The 15,454-nt window shown below is 41.8% G+C and overlaps 1 protein-coding gene across 1 annotated transcript in view; it reads left to right on the top strand.

Annotated features, from left to right (window-relative positions):
* Positions 1 to 11,044, top strand: part of BCAT1 (branched chain amino acid transaminase 1) — a 74,671-nt gene extending 63,627 nt beyond the window's left edge. Inside the window, 1 exon segment of the mRNA XM_043506293.1 lies at positions 1,451 to 11,044. Coding sequence (XP_043362228.1) covers positions 1,451 to 1,492 — 42 coding nt within the window. The 3' untranslated portion in view covers positions 1,493 to 11,044.
* The last annotated feature ends 4,410 nt before the right edge of the window (positions 11,045 to 15,454 follow it).

The following is a 15,454-nucleotide window of genomic DNA, read 5'->3' as shown; positions in this document are numbered from 1 at the left end:
AAGGATACTACTTCCCTGGTTTGCCTGTCTATTTAGATTGTAGACTCCTCACGGCAAGGACTGTCTCATACTATGTATACGTACAGCACCTAGCACAGTGGGACTTGATGTCAGGGCTTTTAGGTGCTATTGTAATATAAGTAATAATTGAGTAGACATGTCCGATATTTGAGATTAGACTTTACCTCCACCTGCCCCTTAACCACAATCCCACATCATTTACTGATTTCCCATCTGTCTACTCTTACCACTGTTTCTCTCACTATAACAGGGCTTTACCTTCACCTTTGTGGTACACGTGACTCGCTAGTCAAAAGCCAAAGTGCTCACCTTCCAAAGATAAACAAAAGTCCAAACCCAAAACAATGTTCAGCTCTACTGGGCTCGAGTAGTCTTTTTCTTGGCCCTTCCCAGGGCTAATTTGTATAGCAATAGTCCTTTCTCCGCCCTGGTCTCCCTCAGTGTTTATGTACAAGTTGAAAGGTAACTTTCTTCCACCCTCTCTGGCCAGACAGTCACAAATGGCCCTTCCAGCCCACACTGGACTCTGAACAATTCCTTGTCCCATTGTTGCAGAGAGTTTCCATGCCCTCTCTCAGGAGGATCCAGTGCTCCATCTACTACTAACCTGTGTCCACATATAATTTACCTAAATGAATGAGCTGTGTCTGATTACAGAGTTTGTGACAGAGAGCCTTAGAACTGTTTACCTTCAGTTTAAGATCAAATGCAATTTCAGTGTAATAGCTAACTGTCCTCTGCCATGGGACTGTCTTGAAGAGACAGATGGTAGGTCTTTTTCATCCCTGCCTTCTGTAACGATGTTTATTACACGGTGAGAGCAGGCTCATTCTTCATCCACAGTAGATCTGTTTTATTTGGTATACTATGTTGGTGTAATGTCTTCTCTAATTTTACTCTGTGGTATTTGTTGTTAGATTTATTTCAGAGTTAATAAAAAAAAGATGTAATAAAAAGCTACTTTTTACGCATTTGCATACTGGGGCCTGAGCAGGGGCTGCACATGTGAGCAGATTAGTAAAATGGCCACAGGGAATAGTTGCGGAACTTTTAACACAGGTTGCATAGACACCTCCATCAAAGCAGACTGGTCTGCTTTATATCATCTCACAGGAGAGTATCTTCACCCCTTCACAGCCTACTCACATAGAGATGGATAAAGTGTCAAACTGCCTTCAGCTTTGTTTAAAACACAGACTGAAGCTAAGGAATAAAACCACAAATAATCTGTTTTATAGGGGGCAGCTATGGCAGTGGAAAGGAGCTTTGAAGTGGGTGTAAGTTATAGTTACTCCTCCCTACAGGTCCCTTTACCCTGCCAGAGTGGTGGAAAAGGGCCTTGGAGTGAACGAGAATCAGGTCCCGGGAAAATTTTGTTGGTGCAGAGTTACCTTTATTTCATGAAATATGTTCTTTGTTTTTGTTTCAGTATGGAAGAGAAGACAGCGAATGGACACTCCTGGTGTCATGAATGCAGAGTGGCGGGGATCAGACCTTCCATATATTACCCGACAGGCCGAACCGTTACACCAGAACAATTGTCGATTTTCTGTAGCTGCCTGTTTAGAGCTGTGCGTAGGGTAGTCAGTGTTCTCCCTTTCCTCCCCAGGGTGATTGTTTCCACATGCCAGGGAATGTGAACACAATCATTATGATTTCTACCATAGTCTTGCTAATAGACGCCTATCTTCTTGTTAGAAGTGCTAGATGTAAGCAATAGAACTGTCCCAACTGTTTTCTTGGTGCCTCCTTGTGTCTTATGTACAGTCCAAAAACTTGTCAAATACTCTTCAACTGCTCTTCAGTGTAAGCCACGGTGTTTTTTCAACTGCCACCACTACTGGAGCAGACTGCCATATAAAAAAAGTTGCCCATTACTTAGGAGAACAGTTACTATCCTTTAGTCCTATTTCATTGCATCCTCAGGCAAGGGATTATGTTTTTCTCTGTTACTCCACTTATGTGGGAGGTTCCTCACTGCATTCCCAGAGCCCTGAGGAGCCCCTGTTTTTTATTCTGCCAACATCATACCCTCACCTTTTAGGCCCCATGTCATAGCAACCACTCCTTTAGAATGATGATGAATTGGTGGGGAATCTCTTCAGAGCCTGGCAACAGCACTCCTAAATCAGCTTACAAGAACTAGCAGTGATCTTTCCCCACCCAAGGCTTTACAGTGCTCCCTGGCCTGGCTGGCCCACTTGTTTCTTAATAAGATCTTTCTATTTTCTGAAGAGGCCATGGCTTTCCAGTATGGGTTCTCCTACACCTTCCCCTGCTTGCCAGTGGAAAGTGCTCAATGCAGGAGAACAGAGGGATTTCGTTCAGCCTTTGTCATTCTGCACTACCATGTTCCCTTACCTCTTCATACACCACTTGACTCATGATACACTCTCTTGTTGTTATTTGGAAGCAGATACAGAGCTGTTAGCTCGCAATTAGGAAAATTAATAACTTCTGCTCCTTTTCTTTAATCCTTAAATATGCTACCATCCATATAAGCTTTCTCATCTATGTGCACACTTTTCTCAACTAGTTTTAAGATGTCTCTTGCCAAAAAGGAACTACAGTATTCTTTAGCAATACTCCAAAATGCTAGGGGCCTGCTTTTTCTGTTACTCTGGCATAGAACTGATGTAACTTCATAGCTGTCAATGGAGTTACACCTGCATACAATCAGATTAACAGAATGGAGCCTCAGACCCTACATTTTACTTTAGCCATACAGCAGTATTTTGAGAACTAACTAGTATTTTTTTAATAAAGGGGGAAGAGTTTCTCTTCCACACTTTCTAACAGACTCCACCTATAACTAGCAATTGCTAACACAATGTAAAATATACTAAGCATCATCTCTAATGGACAGCCCCCTGTCTTAAGCCACCACTTAAAATTATCCACAGGGGTTTCTTGTACCGTATTCGGTCAAACATTAACCCTCAATCTCTACTAGGCCATCATTTTCTGCTGGTCCCATGAGTGGTGAGTTAGACACATCTTTCTGTAGTCAATTCTGATACCTTATTGAAGAACAGTTGAAGGTTACCAGTGACAATTGTTCAGAGTGAGTTGTTGGACAGTATTCTATTTAGAATATACCTACAAGCACAAAATGCTGTTTCATTTATGGTAGCAGTAGTACTGTGTATCTCTTCTACTCACAGTTTGAATTTGTACTGTGCTCTGCTCTCTGTTCAGTTTCTTGCAATGTATCATAGGCCACTGGTAGTTTGTTTGTTTGTTTTTATTCATCCACTGGAAAAATTAACATGGGGGATACATTGAGATATGATGTGGGGTAAAAGCGTTTTTCCAACAAGGCAAGTACCACAACTGGAGTGCCTTTGACTAGAGTGTGTGTCACAGAACTCATACAAGGTTACGTCATGAGTGAGACTAAATGACTTCCTCTTACTAGACTGTAACCTGACCCCTCACGTTTAGCTTAGATAATTCTCTTTGATAGCAAAAGTCTAGGTGGTTCGGTTTAATGAGGTGCCTGGGGAATTGGATGTGCTACTCCCATACTTGAGATATCAGTAGTATTAACAGAAGTTGCAAATCAAATTCCCCATGGACAGTACTGACAGTAATCTACTCACAAGTCAGAGTAAAGAAATGAAAACCAGTTACAATGATTGATTTAGAGTGGTTGACTCCTTATAGAGGTGAGTGAAGCCGTTCTTAAATCAGACTACAATAATTTTAAGTGGGGCTCGACATTGGCCTGTACTTGGGGTGGTCTACACTGACTTTTGGGGAGACCTGAGTTAGACCTCCTGTCTTACCTCTTCACCTCTTGTACTGCTAGAGACCTCAAAAGTGCAAGGGCTAACAGAAGACAAAATTGGAAGGTCCACAAAAATACGAGCTATTTCCTAGAGAAAAAGTGAAACCATGTGGAGCACTCCCAGTCAGCTGGTGTCACCTCTGTGAATACTTTTGCTCCCTCTTAGTAAATTCAAACAGCCTTGATTATTTTCATTCAGGCTCTGGGTGAACAGGTTCCAGGTTTTAAACATTATATACTAAATAAACCAGCAGAATATTTTGATCTTGCATGACAATCCTGTGTGGAAATACATTGCCTGCATTCTGCATCTGTATTATTTTATCCTTTTATCATAAAATTCCAAGAAATAACATTTGTAAATAACAGTGAGCACTTGAGAGATACTGTGTTCTCCTTATTTTAGCCCATAAAGTTTAGAAAGGAACCATGCTATTCCCTGAACTGATAGATTGTAAAAGAACATCTGCACATCTCTTTTCCATGATCGCTATTTGTTTAATTGTAGCAGATTAACATAGAAAGGGTATGGTACATCATAAATAGGCAATTATCCATTCTTCATCACTTAGTTATGGTTACACTAATTGATCATTTAAGAAATAAGATAGTCTAACATTAGGAACATTTGAGGCTGTTCAGAAAAGATCAACAAATTAATAATTGTGTGATATTTGCATAATTGGCTGCAATTATTTAATGTTTAATTGGGTTGATCAAATGCGATTCAGCCTCTCACGTGTATGCTTTACAAACAGTGGTACTTTAAAATGATAATGATGAACTATAATTTTTGCAAATTCTTTCTTTCCCCCACTTTATTCTTTGATTATTATTTTCAGCCTTGAGCATGTTCCTAATTTTCAGTTTAGTTTCAGCTATTCTTCTGTCGGAAAGAAATCCTAAAAATGAGATTCCATTTCAGAGGTCCACAAAAACTAGTGTTTTATACAAACCTTGATGATGCAGGAGTTGTGGAATTAGCAGCTGTCACTGCATTGCCATATTCGTAATAACAGTTCAGGGCAAATACACCCAGGGGTAACAATTATTTATTCTGGTGAGAACTCTGGCAAAGGATCCTCAGGGTAGAAAGTCCATCCAGAGGAGGTTGTGGCAGCACAAAGCAAATGTAATTTCCTTGCAAGGGGAGTTAGGAGGGCAGCAAAGACCAAAAAATGGGAGATGTTGGCCAGGGGGACATGGCCATTGGATGTTCTCACTCAATATAATCTTCAACAGCGTCCATGAGAAGGATTCCCAGCCATAAGCTAAGTCTGCCCACGTCCCCTAGCAGAAATCCCTGAGGGATTGCAGTGGTAATACCACCTGCCCTTTTTCTGGATGAATCACCACTAGAGTGCTGGGAGATATAATTGAACCTTCCCTGCCTAAGTGCTGGTGATTCTCTTGTTCTTATTTTATATTACACCTGGAGAATGGTAATCTGAAAAATAGGGCATTTGAAAGGTAAAGGTTCAGTATGTGCTGGTGGTAATGGACACACAATAGGGTGTGTCTACACTTCAGGTTAGAGATGCGATTCCCAGATTGAGGAGACATACCCACGCTAACACTGATAGAGCTAGCATGCTAAAAACAGAGTGTAAGCTGCGATTGTGGGAGCAGCAGGACGGGCCAGCCATCCAAACAGATGCCTAGGGTCTTAGAAGGAATTGTACACAGGGAAGCTAGCTCCTTAAACTACTGCAGCTACGTTTCTATTTTTATCATGCTAGCTCAGTCAGAATTAGTGTGGGTATGTCTCATTGAGCTGGGAGTTGCACTTTCAGCTTGATGTGCAGACATACCGATGTGTGAACCATTCTTCATGTCTAAGCGACTAGCAGTGGGCAAGGCAGAAGGGGCAAGAGTTGAGAGCTATTTCACAGACCCATCACCAGTGGGGAAGGAGAGGAGGGACTCTTGTCCAGTGTTATCTATAGAGCAACCTATGTAATCTCCTCAAATCGCTTAGCCCCTTTACTTTGCTTCAGTATGTAACAATGCAACGTCCTAGAGCAAATGTTGCAATGCCCTGTCAGAGTATGACACAGTGATTGATCTTCCAGGCCTTGCTCAGACTCCTTTCACCTCTTCATGACCCTGCATATGGTGCACAGAGGAGACAGGACCAGTTATGAGGAAAAAGCAGCATACAGGTGGGTGCACTTGCATCACAGTGTAGGTCTATGCTACAATAAAAAAAACTACAGTACGTCTCAGAGCTGGGGCCAACTGACTTGGGCATATGCTCCAGGTCTAAAAATAGCAGTGCAGATGATTGGACTGGAACCTGGGCTCTGAGACCCTCCCGAGTCACCAGGTTACAGAGCCCAAGCTCCAGCCCAAACCCAAACTTCTACACTGCTGTTTTTAGCTGAAAATGCAAGCCTCATGAGCCAAAGTCAGCTGACCAGGCTCTGAGACTTGTTGCTGTGGGTCTTTTATTGCAGTGTAGACACACCGGCATTCCAGATACCTAAAGCAGGGCTAACACTGTAGACCTACCCAGAGATGGGGTGGGTCCTCCATCACTTGGAATCTTTAAATCAAGATTGGAGATGTCTTTCTAGAAAATATGCTGTAGCTCTGCCAGAGGTTATGGACTTGATGCAGAGTTTACTGGATGAGCTACAGCTATGCTGTGTAGGAGGTCAGACTAGATGATCATAACGGTTCTTTTTGGCCTTAAAAGTCTATTTGTTAGAAGTTTGTATTTATAGTTCCCCTGGGCAGCCAGTGTCTGCGCTTTCAGTCATCGCCTGGGTCTTTCTCCCCCTCACCTATTTTGCAAGTAATGTTGGCACAGGTAGGTGCCAGCTTTTTCCTTTCCCTGAGGTGCTCAACCCCTGCTTAGGGCACAGGCCCTACCCCCACTCCACCCTTCCCCCACACCTCTGCCCCTTCCTGCCCCCTCCCCTGTACATGCCCGGTCCCTGCTCCTCTCCCCCCTGTGCCTCCTGCATGCCGCAGAACAGCTGCTCACAGGAGGCACTGGGAGGGAGGGGGAGGAGTAGATTGGCGGAGCTGCCTGCAGGTGGGAGATTCTGAGGGGAGGAGGAGAAGTTAATTGGCAGGACTGCCAGTGGGTGGGAGGTACTGGGGGGAGGGAAGAACTGGCTGCTGATGAGTGCTAAGTACCTGCTAATATTTTTCCATGGATACTCCTTGGGGCTAAATTTTAGCACAGTCAGTAACTCATATCAATGGGGCCTTTGCAGTTAATTCCCTATGGTGCTGGAAAGGCAATTTCTTTGGCGCTGAAACAGATTTCTGGTCAAGGAGTGTGGAAGTCATTAAAGAGCAGCAGAATGAGGAAAAAGGTGATGGGCTTTTATCTGCACAATACATTTTATTGCAAGTATTTTACTCATCCCAGTCTGCAAACCTCTTCTTCCAAAATATTTTTATTAAAACTTTTAAATCTGTATTTCTTTACAAATGGTCAGCCTCTAGACAAGAATGCGCAGGGCATTCTATTAATTCAAATTCTATTAAATATAATGAACAAAAACATCTTTAGTCTAAAGTGTAAGTCTGGACTCTCATGGTCTTCATGAAATGCAAAATATACCTCTGAATTCTGATTTCTTTCCATGTATCTAACCAAATTATAACTGAAAGCTGAGTAGGCTATTAATACGTGGAGCATAACACAAAACCCTAGCCAAAAACTTTTTACCCTGAGTTTTTTGATCTCATTTGCAAAATGGGCCACATATTAGAAAGGATGGGATTTTGAGCAAAAGCTGAGGAGCCACATACTCCAGAGTTTCAGTTCTGGCTCTGACATTGACTCTGCAATCATGAGCTAGTCATCTAGCCCCTCTTTGACTCCACTTGCCCACCTGCAAAATGGAAATAGTACAACCTAACTGACTGGTGTTGTGATCTCATATTTTTGGCTTGGGGGACATGGGAGAAATCTTAAAAAGTCTGCTCTGTTATGAGCACAGAAGCTGGGAGCTAGGAAGACATTTCCCCATATAGGAAGGTTATCCCGTAACTGCATTCGTAAAGAAACACGAGTATTAGAATCGTCCTACCTCTTCCTTTATTAAACATGGTGGTTATTAGCCTAGGTTCCAATATATTTTCCCTGATCAGGATGGAAAAATCTGACAACTGTATTAGCCAAACCATGCTATAGGTGTCCCCAATTCCACAGATGGGGACTTGATTCTCCATTGCCCTTGTGCAGTCATTAACACTAGTGCAAAGTAGGTGTAAAAATGCTACCAAATCAGACAGGTCATGTTTTTGGTCTGTGGCACAATTGCAAAGGTCATTTCTCAGATGCAAAAAAACCCAAAAAACCCTCTGTCCCCATGGGCTAGAGAACCATGCCAGTACCTTACTAGCACCAATCACGTTGAAACACACTGCTGGTGCCAGTGTGGATAGACCCATGTGATTCCCCTTTAATCTGAAGGAAGACCTGTGTTGAAATACATAAAATAAACCCCCTGCCAAAAATAGGATAGAAAGAATCAATGTTTTGGGGGATATATTTATTCTGGGTTTGCTCATTTAAAAAATTGTGATTTTAACAACCAGACATTATCAGTCACTTTTTACCTGAATTATTAAGGCCAAGATACTAAAATTGGGCCCTAACAGTCAATGGGAGCTGCTGGGTGCTAAGCACTTATGAAAATTTGGCCATTTTTTCAGGAGTCCAGATAAAGATTCAGGAGTCTAACTTTAGGTTTTGGAAGTTATGTTGCCTAAATGTTTAGAATTGCTGGCTGGGTGAGGTTATTGTAAGAAAAGAGAATAAGACTTTGAAGAAGAAAGTAACCATGATTTACAAATGCCTGTACAATTCTTTGTAATAACCCCATGGGGAATCACTTGTGATAATGACCAACTATGTCTTTGGAAAAATATTAAGTAAAATATGTTCTCTTTCCATCCATACAATAGTTAGTCCTCTTGGTACATTTAAGTCTGTTTTAGAACTTGATGGGTGGTTAGCAGTGGACTTAAGTGGGTGCTGATGGTGCTCAGCAGCTATTGGAGGCACTTGCCATCCAGCAGAATCAGACACACTGAAGGCGTCAAATCTATTACGTCTGGCGTAATTGTAAAAGTGATTGAGATAAGAAAAGAGGAGCCTCTGATAACTTTCTGTACAGGAATATTTACAAACTTTTGATTTTCTTTTTAAAATATACATGGATTTAAAAATAATTTGGTTTAATTTTTTTTTAATTCCCCAACAACCCCAAACCCACCCATAATCTTTAAGAAGTGTCCAGAAGAAAAGCAAGCAACAGCTGTGACACTTTCTTAGGGTACTCAGGACTCTGAGTCACATTGTTACCCTGCTGCATCCAGCATGAGGAAGTCTTTCTTATAGTAGCTGGCTCTCAGCTCCCTGTCACTGCCAGCCCTTCAGCCACTCAAACACTCTCCTCTGGGCTCTGCTGGCCCTTACTTTGCCTTGCAGGTTAACAATAGGTACATCCCAGTCCCTGAGCCACTCCAAAAGCATCCCCCTGATAGTGTCCAGCCCCTGTCACGGGACACTCTGTAATTACGAGGGTTGCAACTCCCAAGGGAATAGAACACAAGTACCAGCTTATTTGATTCAACTGAGTACAAGCTCCAATCCAAGAGCACAGCACAGTAATCTATTACTACTCAAAACAAATATAAATTTATTAATAAAGGTAGAGATTTAAGAGATAGCGAGGAACGGTAATAAGAGCCAAAGGTTACAAATAAAAGTATAACACACGTCCGCTAGATTAAAACTTAACTGTAGCAAGCTACAATCCTTTGTCTAAAATAGTCTCTCACCTCAGCTTTTTCTGCAGAGTTGCTGGTTTCAGTCAAGCCAGGATCCAAAACATTCATGAATCACACACACCCCCTCCCCTCCACCAAGGGTGTTCCTCAGGGAAGTGGATAACATAGGGGTCCTTTTTCCTTTCTCTTATACCTCAAAGTTTGTCTTTGCCCTCCTGAGACAAGACAACCCCCGGTGGTTCTAGTCTTTGGTGTCACCCCATGTTGACGTCACATCCTCGAGTTTATCTAGAATACAAATGTAGCTCCTATTGTGTTTGGCTTCCAATGATTTTCAGTCAATACTAAGTGCAAGTGGGAGGTGCCAGGGTAAAGCCTTCTGATCCCAGGACAGGTACAGCAAGGGCAGTGACAGAATAACCTTCTCCTACGGTGCTCTACCATAGTAAGTCAATCATGTTCTGGGGTCCGCATAGCATTCGGCCCTTAGAGCAAGACTGTCAATTAGTGCCAAATGTTGGAGTGATGATTTACGATGTGAACCACTATTTGGGAAAGTGCTTATCACAAGCTGAAGTGCTCAAAGTTATGCACATGCTTTCCTGAATCGGAGTCTGACATCTTAACTGAGACCAACAACTCACTTCATATAGGCCACCAAACAGAGTCAGGTGCTAGAGTCAAGCCAACCATCTAAGATGGAAGGTTCCATATCTTTTCAAATCCAACTCCCGCAAAACCTTTCTGTCATCTAACATGCCAGCAGCTGATGAGGGCTCGTGATAAGAGGAGAATTAGATAATTGCTAACTATCATCATCCCTTAATTTAAGATGTTGCCAAGAAATTAATCTCTTTCCTCTCCAGCCTTCACCTTCTAGTCGGGTTGCCTGGGCTGCTGCCGTATAAATTGACTGGATTATTGAAGGGTCTTTATCATGATGAGCAATAATAAGGGTTTTATATGAAGCTATATTAAAGCATTTTCATTAGAGTGGTAAGTTTGGGTCAACGAGCGCCTCAATCTAATCAGTTTCTGAATTGGTTATTAATGTACGATAGAAATAGGTGGAATTGTGGCGTTTTAAGCTGGAGAAATGGTCAACTTAAACAGGGAGAAGTAAACCCCTCTGAAAAGTCTCTGCTTTCATAAATGTTCAAGTTAACAGGATATTTTACCAAGAGCAGAGCATATAAAAGTATTAAGGGAACAGATGTGTGGGCGGAAAATATTGGGTAAAGGAAACTCTACCTCATCCTTCTTTAAAGGTTTCGTAGTAGCACAATTAAACACTCCTCATGGCATTGTTATACACAAACCATCTGGCACGAAAGAAACACTTTATATTTGTATGTCTAAACTTCCTGTTATAATTGTATTTTGCTGGCAATAGAAGCAGTCTATATCGTTTGCAGTTTCCTCATCAGATCTGTAATTATGCAGTGTTTCTGGTTTCAATAAAGGGATTTAATGGCCCCCTGTCTGTGGCATGTTATGAAATCTGCACTGTCAAGTACATCTAATATGGTATAATTACCACATATATGTATAAAATTTAATCGTGAAAGCTGAATTTAAACAAAATATTTTACCAGATTAGACCAATGGGAACACACACAGTGCTGAGGAGCGAATTGTGTAGTAAAAAGCCTAAATTCTGGTTCTGCCCTCAGTTACCCATTGAAGTCAAGGGGCATGACATCCAAGGAAATGGGTGAAGAATTGGCCCTAAGAATATCAGACATGCATCATTCTAGCCAAACCTAGATGCAGAGATACTTATGTCATTCGAGTAAAAGTTGTTGGGCAAATGAAGCAGTTAAACTGACTGGCTGCTAACCACATTGTCAGGAAACAGCTTTTAACAGCACATCAGAACTTTGCAGCAGTGATTAAAGAAAGCCATTATTATCAGGGTTTCTCAGCGAAGATTTCAGGAGAGTGAAGAAATCCAGAAGAAAACTTAATACTTACAGTGCTTATTTCACAGGGCGTTTCTGAGGCGTAAGGACATTGACCAATGTGAAGTATTTTGAAGATGGAAAGGATTGTAGAATGGTTGTCCTTAAAATCATGACACCTACCATATCTAGCAGTCACATTTCCCAAATGACTTGCCCTATTTCCCATTCTCAGTACAGTGAATACTGCAGATAAGATGGTAAAGATCCATACACCAATGAGGTACCAGTGGTGCCCCCATGTACGTGTAAGTACTAAGTGTTAGTTATTGCTAAGGGAATGACAAGGCTGCCTGTCAGAATCCGACTTATTTCCATGTTCCCCCTTTCTATTCTCTCCCATCCAATCAAAGTGCTTAGTAGTAGTATTAGCCTTTGTTTTGCTAATACAATATTCAAAGCTTGCTTATCCCAAGTGGTGTTAATCTGGGGCCTGGTCCTGCAAAGTGCTAAGCACTCTCTAATAAATGATTAGCACCATCAATAGGTCCAGACCCTTAGTGAGTGAGTGAGAGAGAGAGAGAGAGAGAGACTACTTCCCGCTGCAAAATCTTGAGAGGATCCATTCACCAATACTATTTGGAGATTCCCAATGAGTGACAAAAGCTTTATTTGCCAAAGAGCTTGTTTGCTCCTCTGAGCGAAAAATAGTATAAATGGCAACATTGTTCTTGAAGGGCTTGAAGTATGCATTTATAGTTTCCAGAACCATACTTCTAAGGTACAGATCCCTCTAAAACAGAGGTGACAGATATGCCTGTTGTTGAAAGACTGGTTTTAAAACATTAGTTAGATGTGGGGGCAGAGAGAAAAAATGTCTTTGCTGAGTAGCTCTTCAAACAAGGAAAGATGCAAAAAAGTTATGCCAGAGTTTCCAGTAGGGTGACCAGATGTCCCGTTTTTATAGGGACAGTCCCGATATTCAGGGCTTTGTCTTATATAGGTGCCTATTATCCCCCCACCCCCTGTCTTGATTTTGCATACTTGCTATCTGGTCATCCTAGTTTCCAATAAATGCAGTCCAAATACAGACTTGGAATTCACTGCTTGGAGTTATGTTGGCACAAAGGTGGTTTTCAACTTCATGTTTAGCCTCTCCTCTCCCCTTCCCCCTGCTCAACTGTGGGCATAAGCATCATTACAGTGAAGTTGCTCTAAAGTTACACCACCTCAATGAAAAATAGAATTTGATCTAATATCTCCACATCTGTCCTCTATGCTCCTCCAAAAACGTATTCCTGGCAGAAACTGCATGAGTTTGGCAATGGTTGATCTCTCTCTGTTCCAAGACCCTAGAATGAACTTCAGAGCTCATACAGGGAAACCCTTATGGTGCTACTTCTTTTGAACAATAAAGTACTATAATACACTTCCATTAATTCACGTCTATCATAAAAACCCTAGTATCACCACTGTCCATTAAAATGCCTTTTAGTTGTGTAAGGAAGAAGAAGTTACTCTGTGCAGTAACTGTGGTTCTTTGAGATGAGTTCCCCCTATGCGTGCTGCACTTCCGGTGACTTCTGAGCTGTAACCCCACAGGAAGGAGGGAGGAATTGAGTCCAGAACTGAAGACAGGCCTGCATTACCAAGTGCCACATCTGAACTGGAGGCATGGATCAAGGCATAGTGTTTAGAAAATGTATGTACTAAAGCCCATGTAATGGTCTTGTGCATCTCAAGTACTGGAATGTTTTTAAGTAATGCCATAGAGGTTACTTGTGATCTGGTAGAATGTGCTACCTCATTTTGGGGGGTTGAGCAGAGATCATGGACACCTGTCTGTCCATGATGGAAATGAAGCATCTGTGTGACTTCCCAAAATTGACTAGTTCTGGCTAGGTAGAAGGCCCATGCCTGTCTAACATCTAAAGTATGAAAAGAAGTTGAAACTTACGTTTTTTGGAAAAAACACATGACTGGACTGGTTAAGATGGAAATCCAGTAGTACCTTAGGTAAGAATTTATGGTGTGGGTGTAAAGAGACTTTATCCTTGAAGAAGACTGTAAAGTGGGAGAAGTCTGCTGTCAAGCCTCCCCACCCCCCAATTTCTCTGTCTCTACAGGCCAATGTGATAGCTGCTAAAAAGTCTGTCTTCATGGATAAGTGAGGCAAAGAATAGGTTGTCACTCCTAACTTGGGGGTAGAGGTTCCCCAAACCCTTAATAAACGGTGAAGAGATAGGATGAACAAATATAGAAATCCTTTTACTGGAGGATGAAAAATTGATAAAAAGTTGATATTGTAGCCAAGTAAACCATAATCAAGCTAATTGGTAACCCGGATTTCTTTAAATCCAACAGGTAATCCAGGATAGCTGACAGCAGTGAGGATTCAGACATGAGTCAGTGGTGTTGACACCAATGGTTGAATCTCTTCTACTTCTGCAGGTAGGTAATTCAGGTCGACTCCTTTTTACGATTCAGTAACATTTATACTTCCATTGAGCAGATAGATTCTAATCCTGCGAACCATTGAGGGACCATGCCTTGAGTTTTGGGTGAAGTAAATGAGTTGCGTCTTTGGAGAAGAGATGAGGAACCATCAGAAGTTTTGATCACTGGGTGGACACACAGGTGAAGCAGGGTAACAATATCAAGATTGTCTCGGCCAGGGCAATCCTATAAGGTTAACCCTGGACTTTTTGTGTCTGATCTTGTTCATCACTCTCAGTGTTAGCAGTGCTAGAGGAAACATATAGAACAGTACCTTCATCTAAGATAGAAGAAAGTCATGTCCCAGAGACGGATGGCCTAGACCTCCTCTTGAGCAAAAGAGATGATACTACTTGTTCCTGGAATTAGCAAAGAGATCCACCTCTGAAAGTCCCCAATTTTGAGATATACTGTGGGGAATTTGAGAAACAGCCTTACACAGAGATTTTGCATACCGGTTTTCAGTTTCATATTTGAGGTGGTTGTCATTTTCCCAAAGGGTTCACCTATTTATACTAGGTTTAAAAACATAGTTAAGAGTTCAGTGGTTAAGGTATTCTGAATGAAGGCAAAGGGAGATGATAGATGAGCCAAAGAGCAGGGGCAGGGCAAGGGATGCTGCTCAGCTCAGTATGCCATCCCTCTCCCAGGGAGATTAGTGTTGAAGCAGTATTGTGCTTCAGATGTGCTGCAGAATCAGTTTAGTTTAAAATCTCAGTTTCATAGTGTTGAATTATGTATCCATATCATAGATTTTTTCTATTCACTATGGTGGTATGTTCTATCTACCTACTTATGAGACCCTCAATATCACCCTAGCATCTGAGTACTTCTCAAGTATAAAAAATTAGTAATAACAATCTCTGACTCTCTCTTCCTTCCAGCCTGTAGAAGAAACAGCTTGGTTATGCTGTAGGGGTTGTGGGGGGGCGGGGTGGAGGGGAAGATGTGTTGTCTGCAGGTATGTGTGAAAAATGTTTTTTAGGACAAGATTTTCAAGGTACTGAGGCTTCCAAAGATGCAAAGAGGAACCTCATGGGGCTTTCAAAAGTGTCCAATGGGAGTTAGGTGCCTAAGCATGTTTGAAAATCCCACTAGGCACCTGTCTGCAGCTTTAAGTGCCTAAATAGCTTTAAAAGTCTGATCCTTAGTGAATAGAAGTCAATGTCAAATGCCAGGGACTTGACTGGTGTAGGATCAGGGCTTTACTGAGGGACAGAGGTAAATTGACTGAATTAGTTTTGCATTGAGTTATGAACATAACAAGATCTGAGGTTGATTTTTCTCTTACAGGAGTGAGTTCCACACTGTAGGTCCATGTCAAGTGAGCGTTCTGTCTCCTACACAGTACCTCCGCCTGTTGGTTGACAGTTTAATTGTTCTGCTGGAATGTATCTGTGTGAAGGTTGTGATCACAGAGAAAAAGGCAACCTCTTGGGTGGCTTGAGTCAATCCTATGGAGATCTTACTCTGTGCGTTGGGTTGATGC

Source organism: Dermochelys coriacea, chromosome 1 (assembly GCF_009764565.3).
Source record: "Dermochelys coriacea isolate rDerCor1 chromosome 1, rDerCor1.pri.v4, whole genome shotgun sequence".
NCBI lineage: Eukaryota > Metazoa > Chordata > Testudines > Dermochelyidae > Dermochelys > Dermochelys coriacea.
Note: the sequence above shows the minus strand (reverse complement) of the source record. Positions and strands in the feature narration are given on the sequence as shown.